Below are 25,470 nucleotides of genomic sequence, written 5' to 3'. Positions count from 1 at the left end.
CAATGCGGCTGCATGTGTCTCTCTCTCTCCCGAACTGGCGGCTCCGGCTGCCCTTTATCTCGCTCTCCCGCTGATCAGCATATCTGGAGTGGTGTTGGTGTAGTGGGCTAAAGCACATATCTGTTAATCAGAAGGTCACTGGTTCAAGCCCCACAGCCACCACCATTGTGTCCTTGAGCAAGTCACTTAACTCCAGGTTGCTCCGGGGGGATTGTCCCTGTAATAACACATCTGTAAGTCGCTATGGATAAAAGCATCTGCCAAATGCATAAATGTAATGTAAATGTAAATTCAGTGCCGGCTGTGCTCCATCATGGTACGGCCAGGCCCTCCTCGATGGTTAATGCTTCTGTTGAAGCCATCAGTTGTTGCTTCATCTTTTAGTTTTTAAAAAATTGTGTTTAATAGCAGAATTCCTGGTGAAGAACTGCACTACCCATAATCCTGAAGAGAGATATATACCAATCAGAGAATCGCAGCCAGCAAAGCACACCAAAAGAGCTCTGCAGTGACAACCAAATCGAATAATGCAATCGAGTCAGTCCTGATCTCATTTTAAATGATTCGTCTGTGCATGTTAATCCAAAGAAACGTTGTAATGTTTCATTAACTTCGCAACCACCTGTTATATAGGGACCACTCTTTGAATATCCTACTCTGAATTATTTCCCCTTTCGGAAGTAAAATGGGTTTCAAATGTCATTTTATGTTACCTTTATATAAATGACATCATTACATTTAGTTGTTTATTGCTGACCAGTCCAATTTCCTCTGTTGCTGTAGGTTGTGGTGGTCACGGGTTTGGACACAGAACTGTATGTCAATCTGTCTGCCCCCCTATCCAATGTGTCCTTCAGAGTATGTGCGTACACTGGTGCGGGACAGGGGCCCTGGACACCCCTCCAAACCATCACACTTATCCCTTCAGGTGAGACAGCAGGCAGACTATAAAAAGCATAGTTGATGAATAATATGTCTGTGGATGTTAAAGATTTTGGTTAAAATTTATTTGAATGCATAAGTGTATATCTTTGGTCCTGTTTTTAAACTTATTTTAAGTTTCACCATTTATAATCAGAAGTGCAAATATTGTGTGTAGTTGAGGCATACATTATAATTATAAAATATTTATATGTCAACTACCCAAACACATCTAAAATACTTCCCGATTACTGTAAACAACTACTCTGAATGGTCTTTTCTCCCAATATTTTGCAGAAATGCTGCTTCTTTCTAGAGGTGAGACACACACACACACTCAAAGAAAAGTTTTACATTTCATCGCTGTCCAATGAAAAACACGTATCTCCACTTTTGGCAATTTTGACTTTTTACCATATGAAGGAATGCACCAATTGACCTCTTCCTACTGTTTGAATTGTGCATTGAAATGACCAATGAAAAGATGTGAAATCAGGCTACCTGTTTAACAAGTATCTCCATTGGCCTTGAGAATTGTCCATTAAAACTGCATATGTCCCGCCATTATGTAATTTACCTCAGCTGTCCTGCAGTAGTGTAGTGAAGAGATTGCCTACATCATGCCTACAACCAAAAAGTAGACTTTACCAGACATATACGGTTGCCAGATTTTTATCTTCACGAAACCGTGAGTGAAAACTTATTCTGTCAGACAATTTATGCCTTGGACCTGGAAAACGTGTCTCGAAATCAAAACTGTCCACTCAACAACCGGACTAGGAACCCTAGTCATAAAACTGATTTCGATCTAAAATAGTAAGTGAAAGCTCAGATTATATCCAAAAATAAATAATCTACCAACATTAAAGATTTTAGCCAGCAGGTGGCGACAAAATACAATTTTCCTGTGTTATGAGCCAGTTAAGTTTGACATGCATTTAGTCAGCACATTTGAGTCAGCGAGTGGTTTCTTTGAAATCATCGGAATTTTCTCTCACTCCATGATGACTTGGATTAGTACTACTAACTAACAGATTCAGCATTAAGACTTTTCACAGCTAAGATACACATCTGATGGAGAAATCACACAGACTCATGATGCTTACCTGATACCGGAGTTTCTGCATTGTGAGGAGATGTAATCAACAGTGAATGGTCTCTATAGTGGAAGATTCATACGGCTATTTTTACTCTGAGAAAATAGGGTATATTTGACCAGAATTCCCATTATCTTCAGCAATCTAACACTACACTACTGCTTGGGAGTTGTGACAGTAATCACACAGGCTCAATAGTTCTTTCTCTGTCTCTCTCAAACATACACATACAGCTCAAGACATTGCTACTAGTTCTGAAGTGATGTTTTTGAATTAGTAACAGAGACTGTTTTTTTTTTGTGACAGTCCTTTTCTCAAATCTTTTTATTTACCTGTTCTTTGAACTGTTGTATAAAAGCAATATCACACTCGCAATTGTGCTGTGTGGTCCTAAATCAGCACAGCTGTTATTACCTTATGCCGACTCTCAGCCATATGTAGGGCCATATCGCACTCTTGCTCATTTGATATTGCTTTAATATTATACTATATTCTGCAGCAAAACTTTTTAATCACTTTATTTTTAAAAAGTCTATATTTTTTTAAGTCGTTTCTCTGAGTCACCTAGAATTTGGTAAAAATCATCTAGAGATTCTCCTGACACATAACGATCAAAAGATTTGATGAATTGAATCGATTATAAGTTAAGCGCCAGTATGTTTTTGGGTGTGGCCCATAATGACTAATTGGTCTGTATCTTGTGAGAGCAATATCCAAACATAACAAAACTTGGTACACATGGAGAACAGAACATTTTGAGGGTACATCCTAAATAACATCAATATACGATGCTAGGGGGCGCCATAACTCCTAGCTGGGCAGCTGTGATAAAATAAATTGAAACTTGGCACTGAGTCAACGATTCACAGCAGCCACAAGATCTACAGTGCATGTAGAAAGTATTCAGACCCCTTAATTTTTTTCTTTTTCAAATTTTTTTATGTTGCAGCCTTATGATAAAATACTTTTAAAAAAAAAATCACATCAATCTATACTCCATACCCCATAATGACAAAGCAAAAACATGATTTTTGATAACTTTTGAAATGTATCAAAAAGAAAAAAACTAGTATTCAGACCCTTTGCTATGACACCTGCAATTTAGCTCAGGTGCATCCGATTTCTCTGGATCATCTCTGAAATGTTTCTACACTTTGATTTGAGTCCACCTGTGGCAAATTCAATTGATTGGACATGATTTGGAAAGACACACACCTGTCTATATAAGATCACACAGCTGAAAATGTATATCACAGTAAAAACCAAGCCATGAGGTCAAAGGAACTGCCTGCAGAGCTCAGAGACAGGATTGTGTCGAGGCACAGATCAGGGGAAGGCTACAAAACATTTTGGCAGCATTGAAGGTTCCCAAGAGAATAGTTGCCTCCATAATTCTTAAATGGAAGAAGTTTGGAACAACCAGGACTCTTCCTAGAGCTCTTCCTCAAACTGAGCAATCAGGGAAGGGCCTTGGTAAGAGAGGTGACCAAGAACCTGATGGTCACTCTGGCAGCCTTTTTCCACTGAAATTGCAATGGTTCTCATGCTGAGCCTGTGCTCTGCTGGTTCACAGCCGGGGAAATCTGGAGCCTATCATAATCCGGACATCTGAGAGCCGAATGGTGAAGTAACGGTTTACTGTCTACGTGGTAGTTTCACATGACTACCTCAAACATAAAAAAACTTGGCACATCACAGTGTGTTGGTATGCAGCTTTTTCTCTTGTTTTTGAGGATATATTAAAACATATGGATTAATGCAATCCATCGTTATTACATTGCTCAACAAGAATGTCAGAGACGACATCTACGCTAAAGATGACAGGCAATGTAATTACATTATACTGTATGAATTACGGCTTAACTTGCTAAGTTCTGTCAACTGTTACAGTGGAATCATTATTAACACTGTTGTAGCAGATAGTTGTATTTAGATTTTTTTCCATAGCATATATAATATTATTGATTCAGAATCCAACCGTTTTACTTAACAGATAGCTGGGATCTTCCAAACTTAGTGCGTAGCTGGTTAAAAATCCCCTTACAGATCAAAACAATGCACAAAATAAGATGACAACTATGTAAGAAACACTAACAATGTTGGCAAATATAACAACGTATTGAGATAATCTGCAAAGGACACTGGCAAGTCACTGTTCATCACAAGCATTACTGGCTGAATTCAATCCTCCGGTTAGTTAGCAGGCTGGTCGTTGTCGGAGTACAAAACATTGTTGCTCCGTCCACTGTCACTTTTGCTTATGTCCTTCTTATGGTCTGATGAAACAAAGATTGAAATGTTTGGCCTCAATTCCAAGCATCATATCTGGAGAAAACCAGTCACTGCTCAACACCTGCACAATACCATCTCAACACTGAAGCATGGTGGTGGTAGCATCATGCTGTGAGGGTATTTTTCAGTCGTAGGGACTACTCAGGGTTGAAGGAAAGCTGAACGCAGCAAAATACAGAGATTTGCTTAATGAAAACCTGGTCAAGAGCACTCAGGACCTCAGACTGGGCCAAAGGATAGCCTTCCAAGAGCCAGAGCCCGGACTTGAACCCAATCAATCGTCTCTGGAGAGACCTGAAAATGGCTGTCCACCAATGGACCCCATCCAACCTGACAGAGCTTGAGAGGATCTACAGAGAAGAATTGCAGAAAATCCCCAAATCCAGGTGTGCAAATCTTGTCGTCATACCCGAAAAGACTTGATGCTGTAATTGCTGCCAAAGGTGCTTCAACTAAGTACTGAGTACTTTATGTCAATGTGATATTTATGTTTTTGTATTTTTTTTTTATGAATTTGACAAGTTATCAAAAATCAGGTTTTTGGTTTGTCATTATGGGGTATAAAGTGTAAACTGATGTGGAAAAACAAATAATTTAAAGCATTTTAACCTTAGGCTGCAACATAATAAAATATGAAACAATGAAGGGGTCTGAATACTTTATGAATGCACTGTATTCTTTCAAATTTGGTATTTGGATGCACAGTGTATGTGATTTCAGGTTTTACTATCCTTGTTGGGACATAGGGACATTTGGTTGCAAAGATAGTAAAACCTGAGACACACAAGATGTGGAAGTGGTCTTTTCCTTTTACTTCCCTTAGTTATTTCCCTTTTGAAATGTTGGTTTCTTCTGGCTGCTGTTTCACATTTCAGAAAAGAGGAAGAACAGAACAAAATAAGGAAAGAAAGAGAGCAAAGGAAATTAGTGACTGGCAAACCCTGTGAGGAGGTTTTTCAAGTTTGAGGCATGTGGAAAGAAAGATAGAGTCAAATAGTTTAGAGCATTAACAAGAAGCAACACACCCTGTTGTAAATCTTGCACAGAGGTCATTTTCATGGGCTTATCCCACCAATGACCAGCTGTTCAAAGCACACATCCACCTCCAAAACCCTCCAAAAATGGACCCCATTGACTTCCGTTTTAAGTACCTCAATTTTTGCTTTTTTTTTTTAAAGAAGAGGGATGACTTGAAATGAATTTTTGTGGTAACCAATATTATGCCACAAATGCTGTCAATTGAGCATTACTTGAATTAAACCCAGAATATTCCTTTAAAATGCTATCTAGGTAGTTTGAGGCAGCTTACTAAGCTTAATTGAATTAACATATTGATACTTTCACACTTTTCCTCTTTGTAATCCTGTTTATATGTAATTTGTCATTTTAAATCTAACTCTGTTTGTATGTGTAAAGATCCGTCAAGTCCTCCTGCGTTCTCCTGGCACTGGTGGTATGTGGTGATGTCCATCGCTGTTGCCATAGCTCTTGCGGTGCTCTTGGCCGTATACATGACCAGGCTGAGGCGGAAGGAGACACGCTTCGGGTGGGTAGTGATGATCGGTTGGGCTCTATCCTTTTTCATTCTATGGTTCTGACACTGTGGAGAATACAGCAGACAGCAGTTGTTACTTCAACTACGAATTAAAACAAAAAATTACAGGAAACAGATTAACTTGGAAAAATATGACTTAAAGTGAAACTCTACATGGCACAAGCTGAAAGGTCCTTTCAACATGTCATTTGTTAGCCAATCAACCACTAGCATTCTGTCTCTTTGTCTAACATTTAAATTGCTCAGATGTTTGCAGTTTCAATGTAGCATGCTACAAGAGTTTTCTCAGTAAAACCCTCCTCCTCCCCAGCTTCACTTGTCTAGATATGCTTCTGTACATAAGTTCGGACACAGTTTTAGTTTTGTATAGCCCTGCAAAACAATGACTTGCTACTAGCTAGTGCTAGTTAGGGGCAGGTGGTCTTAGAGGCAGGACATTCTCATTGCAGAAAGCATTATATTGGACAAACGATTTGTTTACTGAGAAGGAGATGATGTAATCAATAGTCTATTCTCCAGCAAGAGAAAGACTATACATTTGAAATGTGGACATATGTTTAAGGTTTACAGTGTACTGTAAACTTTTAGCAGTACAATAGCAAATAGGTGTTTCTTCAAATTCTGGAACCTTTAGCACTGTGGACTACTAGAAAGTAAAGTCTCTTTGAAACATTTTTCACACACTATCTATTTATACATTTGTCCACTAACAATGTCCAACAGTGGATGTGAATACATGGATCATCGGCTCCGATACTGACATTTTAAGATAGTCCTAAACTGTGTGTTATTCAAGCTCCAAAAAAGACATAAAAGTAGCCCATATGACTAGTGAATTTTATTCAAAGCATTTGAAGATTTGCTTCAAAAAGTTGTTTAATAAGTAAATATATACTGTAGTATGCATGTTCAGCAAGTTAGTGAATGCTGCTGCTCTGTAGAAACACACACATAGCATGTGCAGGCTGGTGAGGTGGTCGCGGCTATTTTCATCCCTCAGTGCTCACGGCTATTTTCATGTGTGTGCGCTCCACATGAACAACATTTCTGATGTAAATACTCAATAGTTCGGTTCGCTTATAACATGCATTGAGAACGGCACCGGTGGTGCCGAGATTTTGAATATGAAGCACCAAATTTGGTCACTGTGACCAAATACGGACACTTACAGGATTTCCTGGAGTCTTCCAAGCGTCAAAATAAAAGCCCATAGGTTTTAAAGTTAAAATGCACGATTGAAATACAATATTAATGCTGTATTTTAAAATGATAAAGTCAATAATAATATTAATAAAAAAAAGAATTCATTATCATTATTATTTGTTTACAAATAATATAACAATATGAATAAAAAGTGGACTGATGTCTTACAACTAAAGTGAACAAAAAAAGAGATTGGAATCCTTTAAATGTCCAGATATAAGTTGAAAAAAACTGAAGACTTTCACTAGAAAAACTGTTAATTTTGCTGCTGCTTTTTCCAGTAGACTATTTAACAATACAAATTTTCTAAATAGGCTGTATATTTATATTGAAATAATGTGTAGATAAAGGTTTGTGTTTCTTTACATATTAAAGTGTTACCTTAATTAGTATCACAGAGTGAGGTAGGAGTGGTGGTGGCGTAGTGGTCTAACGCAAATAACTGGTAATCAGAAGGTTGCTGGTTCGATCCCCACAGCCACCACCATTGTGTCCTTGAGCAAGGCACTTAACTCCAGGTTGCTCCGGGGGGATTGTCCCTGTAATAAGTGCACTGTAAGTCGCTTTGGATAAAAGCGTCTGCCAAATGCATAAATGTAAATGTAAATGAGGTATAGATATAAAAACAAAAAAGTAACACTGGTATTGGATCGATACTGAGATTTAAGATATCGTAATTGTATCAAAAGAGAAAAAGTGGTATCGGTGCATCCCTAGTATAGAGAATGGACAAAAAGAAACAAAACTACAATGTTGATTTCTTGGTGTTTCTACATTTCAGCACGACATTATAGAAGACATAATGTCATAATGAGTATGAGCAGGAAAAAAAACCTTGCGACAAATATGTACAGTATGTATAATATTTATTTGTGTGTGTTTTACAGCGAGGCATTTGAGCCCATGATGGAGAGCGGTGAACTTGTTGTCCGATATCGAGCTCGACGCACATACAGTCGACGCACGACGGAAGCTACACGTGAGTTCATTGACATCCTAAACTGACACCTTTTTAAAACACTTGTGCATGTCGCTGTAACCTGATCAATCACTGCTGGCCAAGATCAATGCAACTTTGATTTGATAAGTGTTCTCACAGCCACGGAGCTCAACATTTGATTATGTGAAGACATTTTATATGAAGTTAAATGCATTTAAGAGTTTACTTTATGACGGATGATCCGCCTACATCCATTCTGAGTACTCTTCAGAGGTTTTCTTTCACTGTTGTTTGGCAGAGTTTAAGGGAAATGAGCATGCACTTGTAACCTGGAATCACATTTCATCCCTGAAGTCACTGCTTTAGGTCTTACAAGACAGTTCTTAACATGTAGGGAAAAACTAAACCAGAAAGAGCCAGAAATGCCAAGGAACAGTGTGGAACAGAGGAAGAATTGAATAGAAACTTGAGAAATGGGTGTTGATTTGAAACCTGACTGACAGATAACCGCTTCACACACACACACACACACACACACACACACACACACACACACACACACACACACACACACACACACACACACACACGTCCTGTGAAACCTGCTGGAGGAGCCCATACCTTCACTAATGTCCTCTCCATATGTCTGTGTACATGAGGACTGTTTTTCCTGTACCTTAATACATGTTTGACTAAAGCTTTGATCTGAGAACTTCAGGTTTCTGTGTTTCATGGAAATGATTTCAAGGAAAAGTACAAATATTATCGTTGGCCCTGATTTAGAGTTAACGAGACTAAACTTGTATTTCCAAGTATTAACTATATATCAGATGCGTATCTGACTGCTGTCATGAGCTGAATCGCCGAAACAAAAGCTCAGTGTTACTCTAGAGATGAAATACTGTATCTCAAGGTCTGCGTTTGATCCAGAAGAGCATGACGTCATGTGTTGTGAGATAGTGAAAAAGGACGAAAATGAGAACATTCACATGAATGCGAGCTTGTTTTGAGCGATTGTAAAGGGTGGAGGTTTTAAGTCATGATCTGGACAAATTCCATAACATTTTCTTCTCTCTCTCTCTCTCTCTCTCTCTCTCTCTCTCTCTCTTAATTTCTATAAGCATTTTCAACATTTTTGGCTTCTTGATAACTAATAAAGTTCAGCTTATATTCAGTGTTGTTGGATCTCACCTTTAAATCTGATTCAGACAGACTGTTTGGTTTGTTGTGTGGAACTTGATGATGAAATTAGAATACAGTGTTTTATTATTATTATTATTATTATTATTATATATTTTTAAATTTATTTTGTTTGTTAAATTTTGAACAAAAATGTGACCCAGACATGCTTTTGTGAGGTTCACCCAACCAGTTTATGCCAATACAAAAGCCAAGTTTCTCTGTAAAGACTATTTTTCACATGATAATGAAACTTGCATAGAGGCTTTGAAAACTGATGCTAATGTCTCGGATGGCTCGTTCTTTTCTCAGTAAACTCTCTGGGGATCAGCGATGAGCTGAAACAAAAGTTACAGGACGTAATGGTGGACAGACACAAACTAACACTGGGAAAAACACTGGGAGAAGGTGAGACTTACATAACGGCGGTAGACATCTGTGTCTTGTTTCAACTTGATTCAGATCATAAATGTGTGTGTGTGTGTGTGTGTGTGTAGGTGAGTTTGGCTCTGTTATGGAGGGTTTGCTAACTCAAGAAGACTCTGTGCTCAAAGTGGCTGTGAAGACCATGAAAAGTAAGTCAACCGCAAAAGCATCATCTCTGAAATCATGTGCAGTCATTTTCAGTGTACTAACTTCAATCTTTTACTGTTTTGTCATCAGTTGCTATCTGCACTCGCACTGAAATGGAAGATTTTCTGCGAGAGGCGGCCTGCATGAAAGAGTTTGACCATCAGAACGTCATGAGGCTTCTGGGTAAGAACGTGTTTTGATCAGTGAATGAAACATGGTAGTGTCAGCCATTGGATCTATTACTTTGTCAGCAAAACAGTAAACCAACCCTTGAAGTTGGTGTTTGTCTATTTGAGCAGCCTTTCCTTAGCATTTTACCTGGTCTGCGATAGTTTGCAAATGATACATTTACTAAATGACTAATTACTGTTTGTGTGTTAGGTGTGTGTCTGCAGACAGTAGAAAGTGAAGGTTATCCGTCTCCTGTTGTTATTTTGCCCTACATGAAGCATGGAGACCTGCACAGCTACCTGCTGTACTCCAGACTGGGCGACTTACCTGTGGTCAGTTCAACATGCTCACTACACACACACACACACACACACACACACACACACACACACACACACACACACACACACACAAACTCACACGTCACTTAATTACTTGTGAACGCCTGAAATAGTGAAGGAAGCCAAGGCTGCTCTTTCTGATGCAATCACATTGAGGGATTTTTCTGGTCAACAACTCTCTTAAGAAGATTGTTTTGAGGTTAGATGCTCGTGGTCTGTTAGGAAAGTCCGTTGTAATCATAAATGAAGTTCCTTAGAAGAGCAGACATCAGGCAAATGCTCAAGAACCACAGTGCACTCCCACAGGAACACATAGTACCGCAAAAATGTTCATACAGCCTACTGCTCGGCGGTGTTTGTTATTGTCAATGGACATGTGCCTGTGGTCAGCAGAATCTAGGGGAAGGACTCTGGTGCCATCTACCTGTCACAAGAAGATTAAAAATAAAGAACAAAACATGTAACACTAAATGTTTCATTAGACTGGATGGTACATCAATCTTGTACTCCTACTTGAAGACAAAAATCTGTGATTTATTTTGAACTTACCGTACTTTCTTTGTCTTTTTTCGTAGTACTTGCCCTCTCAGATGCTGGTGAAGTTCATGACAGACATCGCTAGAGGTATGGAGTATCTGAGCGACAAAAACTTCATTCATAGAGACCTGGCAGCTCGAAACTGCATGTGAGTACACACGTAAAACAAACTTTCATAAAAGTTCATGCCAAGTTGACATCTATTTTACTGCCATAATGAAATGGGATGTTCATTAAGAAAAATTTTTGGATTGGACTATAAAAAGTGCACTCTATATTTACGTTGGTGGTTGGAGAGTAGGGGTTTAAAAGTAAGGGATTTGTAATGTCAGCCGAAAAAGAAGGTTGTTTCTGAGGCTTTATGTTGACAACTGCAATGTACAGATGAATTGAGCACAATAAGAGGGAATATGCATTGTAAGAAAGTAAACAGGGTTGATTTTAATTTCAAGTCAACTAAGTAAAATAAGTATGAAATATAGGCACAAGAGGCAATTATTGGGATCTCCAAGCAGTTTTTGAAAAGTGAACAAAATGTCAGAACTTGCCAAATTTGAAAGGACAGATCTGCCGGGGAAAAGTAATTTAATTACTAAGTACTCTAGTTACTTTGAATGTTTGAGTTTCATGAAAAACATACTACTTCATCCGATTCGCACAAAATTTGGCATGTATCGTCTATGACAAATAGTTATGACAAAAAGTTATCAAAAGAATTTTGATTTGTCAAATCATTTAGAAGATATATGTAAGCCAATGAATATTTTGTCAATGGCCCAATTCAAGCTATTTCTTCTGAACGACTTGATGAATCCTAATTATTTTAATAACTTTTTGTCATGAGGGTCTCTAGATGATACATGCCAAATTTTGTGTGAATCGGACCAACGGTCTTGGAGACAAAAGTAGGTCTCTTTCGAAAAAGTAGGTTTTTCGGAAAATTAAAAATGGCAAAAAAACGAATTATTGTAAAGACAAACAGAAATCAGAAGAATACATTTTGTATTGGAATTAGAGGAAAGAAGACGTTTTATTCATGCGCATACGTTTGCAAAAATATTGGCAAAAATGTTAACAGAATAATAACAGAAAAATAGGAAAACCTTCAAACTAGCGGATTTGAGACCATCCGATCAAATCTGGTGTCTCTAGGACTTGTCTTATGATTTTTACAGCTACCTTTGGTGATCGGATACCTATAAAAATATATGCAGGACCACATGGAATCTGTGCTTCACAGAAAGAGTCCATAATTCTCAAAGTTTTACACATCCCTCATTCCTTGAGTGTTCCTTTATTTAGTATTTTGCCTACTTTTTTATACTTCCAGATATCTATAATAGTGTTGTACTCTCATGCTACCTTTAACACCTTTTACCATGTTGAAATTCAGTATATTTCCTTAGATTTGCCCTCAAAATCAGTGTAAAAATGGGAAAATGTGTGCAGATTGCTTCTGGGCCTCAGATTCCTGATGTATATTGTTTTGCTGTTTTCGATAGAAACTTTTGTATTTTTTTTACAAGGTTAAATGAGAACATGAACGTGTGTGTGGCTGACTTTGGCCTGTCGAAGAAGATCTATAATGGAGATTACTACAGACAGGGCCGCATCTCTAAGATGCCTGTAAAGTGGATCGCCATTGAGAGCCTGGCAGACAGAGTGTACACCACCAAGAGCGATGTGGTAAGACGTCTCAGCTTCTTTCTGTAAGGGCTCCTGTTGAAGAACAGAACGGAGACTATGAGTCAACTAAAATCATTTTAGAAAATGATCATTATAGAGCAGCCCCTAAGAAATATCGATTTGTGTGTCTTACAGTGGTCATTTGGAGTGACAATGTGGGAGATAGCGACTCGTGGTCAGACGCCGTACCCTGGCGTGGAGAACAGTGAAATCTATGATTATCTGAGACAGGGCAACCGACTCAAACAACCTCCAGACTGTCTGGACAGCATGTGAGTGTGAAAAGGACTTTTGAGGATCCAATGATGTGATTCATAGTCATGGGTGTTAGTAAAAGGAAAAACTGCCTGTGATCAATATAACTGTTGCATTTTCAAGCCATTTGTGGCAGCAAAATAAGGACAAAATACAAAGGTTTAAAGATTCAAAGACTTTAAAAATGGAAATGAATGGAAAATATTGATTACACATCAGAAATATTAATTAAAATTGTACCTTTTAAATGTCATTCACACTTGCAATCAATTCAAAACATTCAAATGTGTCACAATCAGTCACAAGACTAGTGAGAACCACTGATGTTTGAGGTCATTGACATCTATGTGTCTCTCTTTGTTCTGTACAGTTATTCCCTGATGTTCTCCTGCTGGTTATTGAGTCCAAAGGACCGGCCAAGCTTTGAGATCTTGCACTGTGAGCTCGAAAAGGTTCTGGAAGATCTGCCGAGCCAAGACCCAGATGAGATACTCTACGTCAATATGGAGGAGTCATCCGGTGAGCTGGGGGCCGTGGGAGGCCGTGACCCCATAATGGGGCTCCCTTGTGCACTCGGGGCACTGAAGGGCTCAGGTACTGTTGCCACTGTGGAAGTCCACCACCCCAGCCGGTACGTCATCTGCCCTCAGCACGAGAACCAGCGCCTGCTCAACACCGACTCCATGGAGAGTCTTAACCTTATTGGGTCTACACCCACACCGGCACTTCAACCTTCGTCCTGTTCCACTCCAGTGCCGCCCTCTGAAACTCAAGCCCTTGAGGAGCGAGACGGCCAAGGGGGAAAGAAAGTTCCCTGGCAGTGATGCTGCAGTGACTGAAATTGATTTATACTGCCTCTTGTGGCGAGAGTTACTGCTCCTATCCCAATTTGCACAAACATTCCACACACTCCTCCAGACATTCAGTGCTTAAAATGATTTTTTTCCCCTTTGCTTTCCAAATGATCTTTTATGCTTAGTGTAGATTTTGAGATGTGTATGGGTCATAATTTATGTTTTCACACACAAAAAAACGTAAATTCTTCATATAAATCTAGTAAAAATGATTATTTATGTCAATAATAACATTGCAACTAGTGCAAATGGCTATTCCGATATAAAAAAATGTCATTACAAGTAAAAATAAAAATGATATCTAGTAATAAAGTGTTTTAAGATTTCTTAAATTACTCTTCATTTATTGATATCTGAAAACCCTTTCCAGATAACTTAAATACCAATTCTAACTTATTGAAATAAATGTAAAGATATAAAATTAGCCATTTTTACTTGTAATTCAATTGTTGATATCAGGAATGCTTATTTGTACTAGTAACAATGTAATTATTGATTTAAATAGTATAACTACTAAGAATAACATGTATTTGGAATTTCAACCAGTAAAAATAATTATTATAGAAATCTGTAATTGCGGTTGGATTGAATGACATATCATTGTGAAATTCTACTAGTGAAAATGCAATTACTGATATCAATAATTATGTTTTTTTACTAGTTCATGTGATTACATTTTTTTAATCAAGAATGGGTTTTCCACAATTAAATATAGCAAAATGTAAAAATAACTTGTAGCTCGCCACTTGTCACGTTCATGGACAAAAATTCTAACTAAGGGTGAACTGTGTAATTTCTGCGTGACTTGCGTCACCAAATAGAATTGCAAAAATAATGATTGTTTCAAACAGGTTTCCCAAGCACTTCCCGTCCCATCGCAAACTCACGCCATTGGTTGAGTCGGTGTTGCTGTGTTGGGCTGGTTGGATGCAAACATAGCTATGTTTTGAAAGTGCCACAAAGCTAGTGTTTACGTTTTTCGAAGAAACGCACCTACGAATGGCTTACTTACAGTTGTCTCTGCATATTAGCTGGATAACGGGGAAGTTACACACATCACCTTTAACATAGAATGGATCTATTGCTTGTTGCTTTACTGCATCACACGTGATTTTAGATTTAAAACAGATATTCCAGAAAGGCACAGATATACAAGTACAGCACATTTACCGGCACATTATTAGATTAATAGCAGTCAAACTAATGGAATGAGGCCAGTTCTCAATTACATCAGGTCTAAGCTCATCATATAGATGGTGTGCTGCTGATATTGACTCTTAACAGTGAACTCAGGAGGTGCTTGCATCAACAATGACCAATAATACAAAGGTCAGATTAAGCAAAAGCCACAAACTAGCATGACACTGCCACTGTCCAGATTGAGATGGAGCTGTTCAAATTTTTAAAGGAATTGTTCAGCCAAAAATTTTAATTCTGTCATAATTTATTCTCCATCATGTTTCAAACCAATATGGTATTTTTATTCCATAGAAAACAAAAGGAGACATTTTTGAAGAATCGTTACACAGCTTTTGCCATACAATGGCAGTTAATATTGACCATGTCTGGCAAGCTCCACAAAGGACAAAAAACACAAGAAAAAAAACACAAGATATAATAATTTTACCGTACGACTCCATACAAATTTTGTGCTATATTAGAAGTCTTCTGAAGCCATATGATAACTTTTTTAAACATAAACATTTTTTGTTCCCTCGCAATAGTTTTGCATTCCCTCGCAATAGTTTAGAATTCCCTCGCAACAGTTTTGCATTTTATCACAATTAGTTTGGAATTCGCTTGCAATAGTTTTGCATTCCCTCATAATAGTTTTTCATTCCCTAGCAATACGTTTTGCATTCGCTCGCTATTGTTTTCCATTTTATCACAATTAGTTTTGCACCCCTTTTGCAACAGTTTCTATTTCTTCGCAATAGTTCTGCAGTTTTTTTGGCAGAATTATTTTGGTTTTCCTGTGTTACTGCTACAGTTCTACCACAAATATCATGGGTAAAATATGGTTTCTGGTAGCATAGTAAAACCACTGCTTTTATGGCACGTGTTGTCCTTTTTGGAGCATATATACCGATTCTTCTACAGAAAAAAAAACAAAAAAAACACTGCATTTAGGTTTGTAACAACATGAGGGTGAATCGATTATGATGACAGAACTTTTAATTCTGGGTGAACTATTTGTTTAATCTGTTTCTGTCTTCTATGACACTTTACACAAACTCTCTCAAGCCTCCTTCTGACAAACATCCTTTCCAAAGAAACACATGGAGGGTGACAATAACATTCCACTGCAGTCAATCAAATCAAACCAAATCGTCAGTGATGTCAATTCAGTTCAAACGTGTGATTTACACGCACTCTAACTATCCTCAAGGTGTACACATACATGTTTTAACTGTTTCTGAGGTTTTCAGAATCAACAGAGTGAATAGAAGTTGTTTTTTTACAATGATATGAGACCAATTTTGTGGTTTCTTTCAAGATGCATGTTATGTGAAGCTGATTTTCAAAAGGGCTACTCATATGCCAGGTCTTTGCTCATCAGAGGCCCTGCCCCAGACTCAAGCACAGTATTATATTTTGTTTGTTTCTTGATGTTTTTGGTCAATTTGATATTTTGCACTAGTCATTTTTATAAATGTTTTGTTTGTTTGTCTTTGTTTATTTTGTATTTTATTGTTTGCATCTGACATGAAATTTTAGACAATGTATAATGAGCATACAAATACCATATTATAATATCATCATACAAAATATTTTGTATTATCATACAAAAAGACTCAAATGCAAAAGACATTCATAGTCAATCACAAAATGATTGTTCTATATTTGCAGTCGTATTTTGATTTTTTAGCTTTGTTAACATTTTTTAGATTCATTGTCATTTGTTTATCATACATACAAGTTTTTGTTTTTCTTCCAACATAACTTAACCATCAAATCTGCAATATGAGTAAAAGTAGACATTCTGAAACAAACCATTTCACAACATAAAACCAATGCAAGTGTTGTATGGTGCATTTGTATGTAATGTATTGTGGTACTAGTAAGACTAGTAAGGTACTTTATCACATACATTACTTTGTAAATAATTATACTGAAATGTAAATTTGATGATGAACTCATGTATGAAAATTGTTTTATGTCTACAAGCCTTTTAAAGAGCATGAAATTCAGTAAGCTCAGCATTAACCTGACGGAATACAAACTGTTGTTTAAGACATGTAGTGTGTATGTTTCGGATGTTTACATTTTCAATCACTTCTGTCTTCCACGATGAAGCAGCATTGTGTATTTAGATGTAAAACTGGCTCCAGTCTTTGAAATAGATTTGAAGGTTTTTTAATGTTTCAGCTCACTGCAAATGGACACATTGTTAAAAAAAGACTATTGATTAAAATGCTTTTACTTCTAAGCACACATTTCAAAGTGCCTTTGACAGCCAGTATTTTGCCTTAAAGTGGCTCAGTTTATGGTGCACAAATCTTTAGCTTTAGGTGTATACTATGTCTAATGTTGTCTATATAACATCAATGTCACTATTGTGATTTTGATATGCTTTTTGTATTAAATAAATACTACCTGCACAGTTGATGCATGGGTCTCATATCGTTATATGGATTGCTCAAAATTGAATTTTAAATTAAAACGAGACTAGATATAATCAATTATATTTACATTTATAATTCATGGATCTTGCTCTTAGTAAAAAAAAAAATCTAATTTATTTTTAACAGTCAAAGACTGTAAAAATGCTACATTAAATAATTGATTAATGGGTAGTTACCGTAACAAATACTGTTAAAAATTATAATATAAAAAAGAAACGTCCCTTTTTTATGACACTGTATTTTAAATGTAATTTTGTAAAAATCCAAATAACTTTATAGATCTTTATTGTAAAGGGTTTAAACAATGTTTTCCATGCTTGTTCATTGAACAATAAACAATTAATAAGCATGCACATATCAGAATCAGCTTTATTGCCAAGTGACTTGTCAGAAGATTGGCACTGAGTATACTCGCTACACTTCTTTCAAAGTTACAGCTGAATGCAAGGAAGTAGCAGAGATGTATGCGCCGCAGCTGTGGCCTGAAGGGACCTATGTAAGGCGCTTCTATGAGAATCGCAAGCATAGGGCTGCGGTAGGGGCAAGTATTAAAGCACCGCTTGACACAGAGATGAGTGCGCCTGAACCAAAGGGCGTCCCCTGCATGTAAAACAATGATAAACTGCTATGAGAGTTGTGTCCTATAACTACCGTGGTCTGCATATTGGGCAGGATGCTGGAGCGCAGGGGCGTAGCACCAAATTTTGGGCCCTGGGTACAAACCATCTTGCTGGGCCCCCGTACCAAATATGTATGTATAGAAAACTGACTTCTAAGGGGCCCCCCCTGCCTTGGGCCCTGGGTACTCGGTACCCTTTACCCCCCCAGTCTGACGCCCCTGCTGGAGCGAGAGCCCAACGCACTGTTATTGACAAGCTCTTTGAGAATGCTGATGTGGTATGTTTGCAAGAGACTTTTTTAGCTATTCAAGATCTGGATAAACTCAACACTGTGAACAATGACTTTCATGGGGCAGGGGAATCCACAACAGACTTAAACACCTGAATTTTGCGTGGTAGGATCCCAGGAGGTGTGGCCATATTCTGGCACAAGAAATTTGACCCTTTGGTCACTGTGATCAAGTTAGATGTGGACTGGTGCATAGGAATTAAGGTGGTGTGTAATAAGAGTGTTTTTATAATCTTAAATGTATATACTCCATATGAATGTCACAAAAATGAAAATGAGTACTTGAATAAGCTTGCTTTTATAGGGTCTTACATAAGGGAAAGTGAATGTACATCCATATTTGTCTTGGGGGATCTGAATGCTGATATATCAGATATTAATTCACTCTTTGGTCAACACTTCACACAGTTCTGCGAAGATAACAAGGTTATTCCGTCCACTAAGGAATTACTGCCAGCAGATAGCTATACACATGTGAGTGAAGCCTGGCATACAACATCTTGGTTGGACCATTGTATATCTACTGCTGATGCACATGATTGTATAAAGGAGGCTGAGATCCTATATGGTTTGGCTATAGCAGACCATATTCCTGTCTCTATGTTCATAAATACTAAGGGTTTACCTGAGATTGTCTATAGTGATAGCCATAAATCAGGTGAGATACTGGACTGGACAAGGCTTACAGAAGATGATCTGCAATATTACAAGTTATTGACTGATGTGTACTTGAGAAATATTGAGTTACCTGTTGATGCAATTATGTGTGTGGATAGCAACTGTAAGAATGTAAGTCACAATAATGACCTATGTGTAATGTATTATAGAACTGTGAACTGCTTAGTTGATGGAAGTGAATCACTGAGAAGTAAAGTGGTGAAACAACATATCGTAAGACCAGGGTGGAATGACTATGTCCATGATGTTCATATGGAGGCAAGAGATGCATTTAGAAGATGTGTCTTAGCAGGTAAACTTAGGCATGGCCCGGTCTGTGAGCACAAGGTACGGTCTAATGCTAGGTTTAAATATGCTGTGCGTTTTATAAAAAGAAATGAGCAGACTATGAGGGTGAACTCTATGGCGAGAAAGTTACAAACTAATAATGTTTATGAGTTCTGGAAGGAGGTGAAAGTGGTTAACAACAGCAAAATCCCACTGCCTTCTAGTATAGAGGGCATTTCTGAACCTGAAAACATTGCAGAGCTATGGAGGAGTCATTATGAGAACATTTTTAATTGTGTGAAGAGCGATGTGTTTAACATAGGAGAGATACCTCACAGTGAAGATGTAGTCATCAGGCCGGAGGAAGTATGTTATGCTATTGACAAACTTAAAATGAACAAAGCCTGTGGGCAAGATAGAATAGCAGCAGGACATCTGAAATACGCTTGTCAAAGTATTTCAGTTTTACTTGCTGTATGCTTTTCTGGGTTAATGAAGCATGGCATACTTCCTGGATCCATGTTATCTGTCTTGCTAGTACCTGTAGTCAAAAATAAGACTGGTAAATTAACTAGTATAGATAACTATAGACCTACTGCACTTGCAAATACACTATCTAAGGTGCTGGAAGGGATTCTTATGGATATGCTTGCAGAATATATAGCGTCAACAGATAATCAGTTTGGTTTTAAGAACAAGCATGGAACTGATATGTGTATTTATGCACTTAAAGAAATTGTACATAGGTACAGATCTCGCAATAGCACAGTCTTCATGTGTTTCCTGGATGCGTCAAAGGATTTTGACCGTATCAATCATGGGAAACTGTTTGGTAAACTACTTGAGCGTGGTGTCCCCTATTACCTAATTAGGATACTGCAGTTTTGGTACTCTCATCAAACTATGCACGTCATGTGGGGGATGAGTTTGTCAACACCTTTCTATGTCTCCAATGGAGTGCGGCAGGGTGGAATTCTGTCTCCATTGCTATTTAATCTGTATATGGATAATTTATCTATGGAGTTAAAGGGCTGTAGAACTGGATGCTTGGTGGGGGATAGTCTCATTAATCATATGCTTTATGCTGATGATTTGGTGATACTGTCTCCCTCCAGTGCTGGCCTGCAGCAACTTCTTGGAATATGTTCTCAATATGGTTTATTGTTTGATATAAAATTTAACTCAATGAAGAGTGTGGTGCTGATCGCCAGAACCAGGGAGTATATGAAATGTGTCTATCCTTCTTACTTATTGGCAGGTGAACCCCTAGAGGTTGTAAAGAAAGTGAAATATCTGGGCCATGTGATAAGAGATGACCTCTGTGATGATGATGATGTGCAGCGTCAGTGTGGAAAACTGTATGGGCAGGCGAACATGCTGGCACGCAAATTCCATATGTGCACTCCTGATGTTAAAATCTCACTCTTCAAAACCTATTGCACTTCACTATATACAGCCCAATTGTGGTGTAATTTTAGTAAGTCGAAAATGAAAAAACTTCACGTGGCTTATAATGATGCGCTGAGAATTGTGCTTAAAATTCCTAGGTGGAGTAGTGCCTGTGAAATGTTTGTGTCTAACAATGTGCCAACTTTAATGCTGTTTTAAGAAATTGTATGTATAGATTCATGTGCAGACTGACAGGGTCTAAGAATATGATCATTGTGTCCATAGTTGATGTTTCTAAGAGTGACACAAGGTATACATCTTGCTTTTGGAAACATTGGACCCGAAGCCTGTATATGTTTTATAAATGATGCCACTTCCGCATCATTTTTAACTGTTTGTATTGTTATTTATTTATATATATTTGTACGGTGTTGTCTCTATGGACCTTTGTGTCTTGAATAAAGTTGTAATAAATAATATTCTTACACATACAAGGAATTTGTCTTGGTGACAGGAGCTTCCAGTGCACAACATTACAAAAACAGCAGAAAGACATAGATATATATATATATATATATATATATATATATATATATATATATATATATATATATATATAAATATATAATTATACATATATGTACATACACACAGACACACACCTTCATACATGCACACACATACGTAGTGCAAATCTAAAACAAATACGTTATATACCGTAATTTCCGGACTATAAGCCGCAACTTTTTTCCCACGCTTTGAACCTCGCGGCTTATACAATGACGCGGCTAATATATGGATTTTTCCCGCTTTCAAATTTAATATAAAAAAAAATAAAAAAACATTCTGTGACGTGCTCAGTTTTTTGGCGGCGTGAAGCTTTCATTAGACCAATTGAAATTGCCGAACGGGTTAAGGTCAAAACAACTTTTTTTGTTTACTGTTTAGATTAAATCGAGCGCGCTCAAACTTCCCATCATTCTGATTACGGTAGTCATTTTGTCACCCTCACCATGGCAAAGACATGGAGAAACGCATATGATGCTGCTTTCAAGTTGAAGGCGATTGATCTGGCTGCTGCACGGGAGCTTGGTCTTAATGAGTCGATGATAAGACGCTGGAAACAGCAGCGTGAGGAATTGACTCAGCGCAAAAAGACAACTAAATCTGAGGCTATTCAACTCCGACACCGAAGGAGATGACTTCAAGGGTTTCATGTGCACAAGAGGAGGAAGATAGTGACCAATGACTTTCTTGGTAGGCTACTGTTTACTGCAAATGTTTTATTACAAGCCGTGTGTGGCAGCGGGGGCGTGGTCAAGCGCCCGTCCGGGAGAGAAAAGCTGTAAGGGCGCTTACACCTGCGCTAAATTATGTCTAACACCGGTGTCTAATTTCAAGTGCCCTGCTTCACGTGTCCTTCTTGGGAAAACTGTCACACATGCACCAGTGTGACAGTTTTCAGCAGGGCACTTGACGTTCCAGGTAAGGCTTTTAATGGCCACAGCAATGTTTACAATCAATTTTATAAAGTTTCTCAATTCTTCTATGCGCCAACACTAGACTGACGTGTGTCACTCTCTCAGCTCTGTGGCTGCTGCCTTTTTATGCCGCTCTCCCCATGCTTACTGAAATTAGATACCGGTGTTAGACATAATTTAGCTCAGGTGTAAGCGCCCTTACCGCTTTTCTCTCCCGGACGGGCGCTTGACCACGCCCCCGCTGCCACACCGTGTTTCGTTAAAGCCTGAGTAAAGTTCATTTGTTTCAATGTACCGGTAGGCACCTGCGGCTTATAGACAGGTGCGGCTTATTTATGTTCAAAATAATATTTTATTTAAAAATCAGTGGTTGCGGCTTATATTCAGGTGCGCTCAATAGTCCGGAAATTACGGTAAGTACAAAAATTACAGTATGTTATGTACAGTGCAAAAAGTAATTTTTTTTTCTTTGTATGTAATTGCAGAAGAGGATATGTTAGATAATATAAATAAATGTGGCAGGGCAGAGGGCGGGGCCGGGTCGTGATCATACACACCCGGTCCCTTATCAGGCTCATCAAGCCTCCAAGAGGGATAAAGGTCGACGGCGGAGGATTGTGCGGGAGAGAGAGATAGTTTACGGACATGTTACGAACCGGTTCTCGCCTCCTCCTTTCCATTGACTGCTTTACACAAAAACACACATGACGGACATGTCCGTAAAATTAAGTCCTGTGATTTTTGGTTTCTTAGGGACAGGGATAATAATTGAGCGTTTAAAGCAGCATGGGACTTCAATGTGGTTTTTCCAAATATTAATAGGGACCGACGACGACAACATCGCTTCTTCGATGCTCACATTTTCTCACCATGAGGTGTTATCCCCAATTGCTCCAGTTCTATGGCCTCAAGATTCGAGAAATTCACTGTCTCTTAGAAAAAAAAGATGACGGCTTGCGTCCCATTCTGGATTTGAGATGTTTGAATTTCACTCTAATGAAATGTCAATTCAGAATGCTGACACAGTAACAAATAATGTCACAAGTACAGATTGGGAACTTGTTTGTGACAATAGATTTAAAGAACGCTTATTTCCATATTCAGATTGCACAAAAACAAAACAGACGTTTTCTTAGATTCACTTTTGGGGGCAAAGCATACCAAATTTACGTCCTTACTTTTGGAATTGCTCTGGCACCACACACATCACAAAATTCATGGATGCAGCTCTGATGCCCTTGAGGCTTCAAGGCATCTGCATTTTGAATTATCTTGATGGGGTTAGCTCACTCATAGACTTTGGCTGCCTAACATTGAGATGTTGTTGTCAGCCATTTGTGCAATCTAGGGTTGCATGTAAACCTAGACAAGAGTGTCTTGTTGCCAGTGCAACAGACTCTGTTTCTATGTGTGGAGCTGGACTCACAGGTGATGCAGGCGTACCTGTCTCCAGCTCGTGTTCTGTCATTACATCAGTGTCTAGCAATAATGATCATGGCGTCGGCTGTCATTCCCCTAGGCATGTTGCATGCAAATACTTTTTTCTCGCTGGAAGAACTTCAACCACTGGCGCATGCACTTCATCCCTTCAGAGTGATTGTGGAGATCGAACCAGCGACCTTCTGATTACCAGCTCAGCACTTTAGCCCACTACGCCACCACCAGATAAATAAAAGGTAAAATCAGGGACGATTCGATTTAATAGAGCAGCAATACTTAGTATTTGCATATGCAATAGTATAGTCACAGGCCTTCAGGCTGCATATACAGTGATATGAGGGAAGAGCAGTTACACATCACAACACCTGAAGAATCATACACAAATGCTGTATAATAATAATACAAATAATAATAATAAAAAACAACTGCAGAGCTGAGGCATACCAGCAGAGGCCACCTGACAAAATGGACGATGGGTCCCAAAAAAAAAAATGACTCACAATAAGCACAGCACTCAGTGAGAGTACACCACCAATGAAGGGGGCAAAAAGTAGAAACTACCTCTCTGCATTGGGCACACAGCTCCTGCAACAAATAATAATAATTATAAAAAAAAAAAAATCTGACAGAACCAGTTGGCACACAATACAATTGAGCCCTCAACATAAAACTGGGTGACACTATAACTGATTCAGGAAAAATAGCAACTATGTCATATGTACACAAAAATAATTCAATGAAAAACAAAATACAAAAGTCAAATCAAGCAAACCACAAGATTCACATTTGATAATACAAAAGAAAAAAAGAGTCAGTCTAGGATGAAACAGTAACATTCACTCAAGTAATTTCAAAGAATAGATCCAGAGCCCAACAGACCACTGAAACACACGAAGGGCTCAGTAACTACTAGTTAGTTTGTCAGTGCTTAATTTGGTTGCACCACCTACTCTTAAGGCAAGACTAGTATGTTGTAAGCTCTCCGTAAAGTAATGCGTAGTTGCATAATATGATGTTCACCTGTATTGATCCAATAAGCAGCCTTCAAATGTATACACAGAAGTGTTAAAAAGCCATGAATTTCAATTTGATCTTGAAGACCCGGCGCTTTCAGCGAATGGTTAAGTATTGTGGCTGGCGGGACACAAAGTCTCGTTCCCTCCATCAGGGAACGGAGGTTACGTCAGTAACCGAGACTCTACATATGTCTGCTGGAGAGGCGCCATGGTACAATGCCCACGAAGCCGCAACACCCCTGGTAGAATGGGTAGTCAAGCGGCCTGAAGGGGGGTCTCTGAAGAACCGAGAGGACCACTGAGAGATCCCAGGAGGGGAACAGGTTTGGCCGGGGAGGATTCAGCCTCAGGTACCTGATAATCAAGTTGTGCTTGCCCAAGGACTTGCCGTCCACGGCGTTATGGTGGGCCACAATAGCAGCTACATACACCTTCAAGGTGGAGGGGGACAGCCTCCCCTCCAACCTCTCTTGCAGGAATAAGAGCACTGACCGTACTGCACATCTCTGTGGGTCTTCAGATCAGGGAGAACACCAATTCGCAAACAAGCGCCACTTCAGGGCGTGAAGTTGCCTGGTGGAGGGAGCTCTGGCTTTGTTGATCTTGTCTACAACTGTTGGTGGTAGGTCACTCAGATCTTCCACATCCCATCCAGGGGCCAGATGTGTAGGTTCCAGAGGTCTGTGCGCGGATGCCAGAGTGTGCCCCGTCCCTGGGAATGAAGGTCCTTCCTCAGGGGAATTTGCCAGGAAGGTGCTGTCACAAGGAGCGTGAGATCCGAGAACCAAGACCGAGTGGGCCAGTAAAGAGCCTGAAGTCCTAAGGTGATTTGTTCTTCATCCTCCCTGATCTTGCACAGCCCCAGTGCAAGAAGGCTCACTGGGGGAAATGCGTACTTGCGCAGCCCCCGGGGCCAGCTATGTGCCAGGGCATCTGTCCCGAGAGGGGCTTTTGTCAGGGACTACCAGAGTGGGCAGTGCGAATTGTCTTGGGGGGCAAAGAGGTCTACCTGTGCCATGCTGAATCGGCCCCAAATCAGCTGGACCACCTGGGGGTGGAG

At 38.9% G+C, this 25,470-nt stretch overlaps 1 protein-coding gene across 1 annotated transcript in view; it reads left to right on the top strand.

Annotated features, from left to right (window-relative positions):
- Positions 1-17,335, top strand: part of LOC127631784 (tyrosine-protein kinase receptor UFO-like) — a 62,443-nt gene extending 45,108 nt beyond the window's left edge. The window contains exons 9-20 of the mRNA XM_052110123.1: positions 784-928; positions 1,219-1,239; positions 5,727-5,856; positions 7,956-8,047; positions 9,500-9,595; positions 9,685-9,762; positions 9,851-9,943; positions 10,142-10,263; positions 10,848-10,957; positions 12,336-12,495; positions 12,631-12,767; positions 13,121-17,335. Of these exons, the coding sequence (XP_051966083.1) occupies positions 784-928; positions 1,219-1,239; positions 5,727-5,856; positions 7,956-8,047; positions 9,500-9,595; positions 9,685-9,762; positions 9,851-9,943; positions 10,142-10,263; positions 10,848-10,957; positions 12,336-12,495; positions 12,631-12,767; positions 13,121-13,574 (1,638 nt within the window). The 3' untranslated portion in view covers positions 13,575-17,335. The remainder of the gene's footprint in view (positions 1-783; positions 929-1,218; positions 1,240-5,726; positions 5,857-7,955; positions 8,048-9,499; positions 9,596-9,684; positions 9,763-9,850; positions 9,944-10,141; positions 10,264-10,847; positions 10,958-12,335; positions 12,496-12,630; positions 12,768-13,120) is intronic.
- The last annotated feature ends 8,135 nt before the right edge of the window (positions 17,336-25,470 follow it).

The sequence above is a fragment of the Xyrauchen texanus genome, chromosome 38 (genome assembly GCF_025860055.1).
Source record: "Xyrauchen texanus isolate HMW12.3.18 chromosome 38, RBS_HiC_50CHRs, whole genome shotgun sequence".
NCBI lineage: Eukaryota > Metazoa > Chordata > Actinopteri > Cypriniformes > Catostomidae > Xyrauchen > Xyrauchen texanus.
This window is presented reverse-complemented; position numbering and strand designations above follow the sequence as displayed.